Source organism: Populus euphratica, unplaced genomic scaffold (genome assembly GCF_000495115.2).
Source record: "Populus euphratica unplaced genomic scaffold, PopEup_1.0 scaffold2761.1, whole genome shotgun sequence".
NCBI lineage: Eukaryota > Viridiplantae > Streptophyta > Magnoliopsida > Malpighiales > Salicaceae > Populus > Populus euphratica.
In genome coordinates, this window is record NW_011502566.1 from 11,862 (window position 1) to 17,368 (window position 5,507).

Consider the following 5,507-nt stretch of genomic DNA (forward strand, 5'->3'; position numbering starts at 1 on the left):
ATTTACCTATTAAATTAAAGATCGAGATTATAAGATTACAATAACTCAATAAAAAATAAATTAAAATAAATTATAAAAATAAATTTTCAATTAATCTCAAGTTAAAAGATAATATTAAAAAAAATAATTAAAAAAAATAAAATTAAAAATAATCTAGGTTAATTAAAATTAACAAGTTTATAATCTTAATTATAAGATTAAAACAATTTTATAAGAAAATAAATTAAAATAAATTATAAATATGTTTTTTAAAAAGAAAATATGTTTACTGTGAATAGTGTTATGTTTGGAGTTGCTTTCCTATTTCTTGTTAATGTGAATGTTTTAACTAATTTAAAGATATCATAATAGCCAGACCCTAATTTTTTTAAGATTTTTCTTTCATACTTTTCATTGATTAATTTCCTAAAAAAATGCAATAACTTATGCAAGGAAAAAAATGAATTTACGTCCACTCAAAATGTCAAATGTTAAATATCTAAAAGAATCTAGTGGACCGTGAAGGTCAAACAGAGCTACGACTCGGTTAATGCTCTATTCTGAGCAAATGGACCAACACCACCCCACCATCACATGCAGATTCAATGCTTTCAATGGCAGAAGAATACATTGTACTATGCGAGACTTGTCATGTAAGTAGTTTTTGGAGACTTGTGAGGTGGAAATCAACTTTGTGTGATCTTCAATTTCTTGTTCTTGTTCTTGTTCTTCTTCTTCTTCTGGTAATGAAATGAGGAATTTTGGAATGTGTGGTTTTATTGACTTAATTAAGATGTTTTTCATCAAAATCAACGCTTTTATTGATTGCAGCTTTGCCGTCGTTATGGGCAATCCTTCTGTTTTTCTTCTTTCTACTGTGCCCTGCTACTTCAAGCCTTCACAGTCGTCAGAGTGGTTCAACCAAATTTAGACACCAAGCAGTAGTGGCACGCCATGGTGCTGTTGCTACTGATGATGGTAGATGTTCCAGAATTGGGATTGATGTTCTTCGTGAAGGAGGGCATGCTGTTGATGCCGCTGTAGCTGCTTCTCTTTGTTTGGGAGTTGTGAGCCCAGCATCAAGTGGCATCGGTGGAGGAGCCTTTATGATTATCAGACTTGCCAGCGGGGAGTTACATGCCTATGACATGAGAGAAACTGCGCCAATGCAAGCTTCTGAGGTACTGAGGATTCTGACAAGTCTTTCCTAGAATATATGTGATAACCATCTTGAGTACAGAATATCAACACAAATAAAGGAAAACATGTTGCAATTTGTCACATCAACAAATGAATAGTAAGAGGTTTTTCCTTCATTTTTTTCATTGATTTGGCAGTATTTTGGAGTATGGTGATTCCTTCCTCTCTCCATCATTTTCTTCTCAATAGATTGGTAGCAGAGATAAATAATATCCCATCTCTATTATATGTAAATGGAAATACCTAATTTCCCACTTGATATTAATAAAGGTTTAAATGGTGGTATAAATCATTATATGATTTATGCCTCGTGTCTCCCCAACCTTGCCTATAAATAGACAAGGTAAAGAGCTGAAGGTGTGTGTGTGATATACAAAGTGAAAAACCAAGACAGAGAGAACAAAAGTGAAGAGAAAGCTTGAGTGTAAAGTTGAGTTGAGAAAAGTTTTCTCCTCCTTTTTGTTTGTATTGCTTTTTTGAGTGATTAATACAAACCAGTAGCTCTTTGGATAGACAAGTTGTCGTACTACGTAAATTTGTGTGTGTTTGAATGCGTTGAGAAGAGTTTTCTCCTCCTCTTTGTTTGTATTGCTTTTTTGAGTGATTAATACAAACCAGTAGCTCTTTGGAGTAGACAAGTTGCCGAACTACGTAAATTTGTGTGTGTTTGAATGCTTGAATGTCCCAACAACTGGTATCAGAGCTTGTTCTTGAAAAAGAGGGTGTTTGATCCAAACTCAAAAATCAAAGTTCTCAAAACGTGTTTTTGAACATACCATCGTGTAGAGGAAGACGAGAAGAATCCACTGGTGAAAACCCGATGAAAAATCGACGTCCTATATGCCTGCACACTCCAACACGCGCCGACAACAACACTGCCCATGCACACCGACGCGCCATACTCTCTCCGCGCATCTTCTTCACCCAAATTCCTGTAACTGAACAGGGTTGACCCGACATGTCAGCGACTAATCAGCAACCACAACAACAATTATGCACAGTCATCAGCCACGTCACAGTCCATGTCAGCACACAAACACATCAGACAGAAATCCACGTGGATCTGTCATGTCATCATTGTGGGCCCGAATTGCTTAGTGTTCGACACATCATCATAGCCACATCAGACATATTCCTCCTGACATGTAGCTTCATCTGCAGCGTCCAATGATCCAAAAGTTTGATTGATAAGATCTGAGTCATCCAAAGTCTAATTTGGGTGATTTCAATGTCGTTTCTAATATTTTTGGTCATTCCAGACACATCTGTAAGGTCAGATTTGGCAGATTTGAATCTGAGAAATATTAAAAATGATAGAAGAAATAAAGGCTGTGGGAATTGAAAAATTTAATGGAACAGATTTTGGATATTGGTAAATGCAAATTGAAGACAATTTATATGGGAAGAAACTTCATCTTCCTTTATTGGGGAGCAAATCAGAAAATATGTCAAAGGAAGAATGACAAATTCTTGACAGACAGGTTTTGGGCATTATCCGGCTATCCTTTTAAAAAAAAGTTGCTCATAATGTTACAAAAGAAAAATCCACTAGAAGATTGATGGAAGCCTTGTCTAGGATGTATGAGAAGCCCTCAGCAAATAATAAAGTGCACTTGATGAAGAAGTTGTTCAACCTGAAGATGACAAAAGGCACCTCTGTTACACAGCATCCCAACAACTTTAATACCATCACAAATCAATTGTCATCTGTTGAGATTGAGTTTGATGATGAGATCCGTGCACTCATTTTGCTAGCTTCACTTTTAAGTAGTCGGGAAGGTATAAGAACAGTTGTGAGGAACTCAGTCGGAAAATCCAAACTAAAATATGATGACATCGGAGACCTGATTTTAGCTGAAGAAGTATGAAAAAAGACTCAGGTGAAAGCTCAAGTTCAGGTTCAGCTCTCAACATCAACAATCGAGGGAGGAGACATGATATAGGCTTATCTAGAAGCAAATCAAAATCCAAGTACAAAAGTAAAAGCAAATTTGGACCCAAAAAGCAGGTTGAATGTTGGAATTATAGCAAACCTGGTCATTTCATGAGAAGTCGTATAAAACCAAAAAAACCTGAAGTTGAATCTCTAATCGCCACTACAAATGAGGTACAAGATGCTTTGATTCTTGCTATACAAAGTCCAATTAATGATTGGGTTCTTGATTCTAATGCTTCATTCCACTGTACTCCACACCATGAAATGATACAAAACTATGTTGCTGGAGATCACGATGTAGTCTATCTAGCTGATGGACAACCAATGGATATTGTAGGTATAGGAGATGTGCAAATCAAGACAATGAATGGATCTATATGGAACTTGCAAAATGTAAAGCATGTTCCTAGACTAAAGAAGAAGTTGATCTTAGTCGGACAACTTAATGATAGTGGTCATTCAATCTTTTTTTCTAAAGGTATGTGGAAGGTATCAAAGGGAGCAATAATTTTGGCTAGTGGAAAGAAAACCAGCACCCTGTATATGACCACAAGATCTGCAGACATTATTGCCTCTACTGAAGCAGAAAATCAAGCATAGTTATGGCACTATAGACTCGATCATATGAGTCAAAAGAGGATGAAGATACTTTAATCAAAAGGAAAGCTGTCAAAGTCAAAAAAATGTTGATCTAGACATTTGTGAAAGTTGTGTTCTTAGAAAACAGAAAAAGCTCAGTTTTTTAAAGGTTGGCAGGACCTTAAGACCAAGAAAGCTAGAATTGATACACATAAATTTATAGGGACTGGCTCCAGTAGCATCTCTTAGAGGTTCTCGGTATTATGTGACTTTCATTGATGACTTCAATAGGAAGGCATGGGTCTACTTTTTGAAAAATAAATATGATGTGTTTGAAACATTCAAGAAATGGAAGGCTATGGTTGAGACTGAATCATGTCTGAAGTTGAAATGCTTAAGATCTGATAATAAAGGAGAATACATTAATAAAAGTTTTAAAGAGTAAAGACCAAGAAAGCTAGAATTGATACACATAAATTTATAGGGACTGGCTCCAGTAGCATCTCTTTGAGGTTCTCGGTATTATGTGACTTTCAGTTTAAAACATTCAAGAAATGGAAGGCTATGGTTGAGACTGAATCATGTCTGAAGTTGAAATGCTTAAGATCTGATAATAAAGGAGAATACATTAATAAAAGTTTTAAAGAGTATTGCACTGTCAACGGTATCAGAATGGGAAAGATCATTTTAGGCACACCACAATAGAATGACATTGCTGAACGGATGAACATGACCATCAATAAACAAGCTAGAAGCATGAAGTTGCATTCTGGGTTACCTCAAACTTTTTGGGCTGATACAGTTCATACTGCAATTTACTTGATCAATTGTTGACCATCGGTTCCTTTGGAGTTCAGACTGCCCGAGGAAGTATGGAGAGGAAAAGAAGTACAACTCTATCATTTAAAGGTCTTTGGGTGTGTTTCCTATGTGCATATAGATTTTGATGCTCGCAACAAGCTAGATGTCAAATCCAAGAAATGTTTCTTTATTGGCTACGAAGATTAAGAATTTGGATTTCGGTTATAGGATGATCAGAACATGAAGATTATCAGAAGCAGGAACGTGATCTTATGTGAACTTCAACGAGAAAGTTTTATACAAAGATAGATCAAGTGCAGAAACAGATATGGCTGATTCATATACAAGTCCATAAAAATCTGAATTCATAAGATTAGAAGGGCTTCCTAATATTACCACTCAAGAGTCTTTACAAGAAGATTCAAGCACATTTGTACCCACTATTACACAAAAAGATGCGAAGCCAAGTGAACTAGTTGTTCGCAGGTCTTCAAGGACTGTAAAGCCTCCACAACGATTCACACTTCTACTGAATTATATTTTATTGATAGATGGTGGTGAACCATTAACTTATAAAGAATCCTTACAGGATGGAAACTCGAGCAAGTGGGAGTTAGCCATGAAGGACGAGATGGAGTCGTTGTTGAAGAACAAGACTTGGGAGCTAACCACACTACTTGAAGAAAAGAAGGCTTTGCAAAACAAGTGGGTTTACAAAGTAAAGACTGAGCATGACGAAAATAAATGGTTCAAGGCAAGACTTGTTGTAAAAGGGTTTCAACAAAAGAAAGGGATTGGCTACTCTAAAATATTTTATCTAGTTGTGAAGCTCACAACAATCAAAGTTGTTCTGGGGATAGTAGCTATAGAAAATTTACATCTTAAACAATTAGGTGTAAAAACAACATTTCTTCATGGTGAATTGGAGGAAGACATTTACATGCAACAACTAGAGGGGTTTGCAATATAAGGAAAGGAGAACCAAGTCTGCAAGCTAAAGAAAAGCCTATAT

General features: G+C 35.9%; 1 protein-coding gene across 1 annotated transcript; it reads left to right on the top strand.

The window, feature by feature from the left end:
- Positions 1-429: 429 nt before the first annotated feature.
- On the top strand, positions 430-1,376 carry LOC105119293 (gamma-glutamyltranspeptidase 2-like). The gene is made up of 2 exons (XM_011017414.1): positions 430-632; positions 811-1,376. Exons 1-2 carry the CDS (start codon positions 530-532, stop codon positions 1,188-1,190), a joined length of 483 nt encoding a protein of 160 aa, XP_011015716.1. The 5' UTR covers positions 430-529; the 3' UTR covers positions 1,191-1,376.
- The last annotated feature ends 4,131 nt before the right edge of the window (positions 1,377-5,507 follow it).

What these genes read in the sequence shown, in the direction of transcription:
- LOC105119293 (XM_011017414.1), top strand. Translation starts at nt 530, where the DNA reads ATGCTCTATTCTGAGCAAATGGACCAACACCACCCCACCATCACATGC. An exon ending in TACTATGCGAGACTTGTCAT is followed by an intron (nt 633 to 810) that starts GTAAGTAGTTTT and finishes TATTGATTGCAG; the next exon opens with CTTTGCCGTCGTTATGGGCA.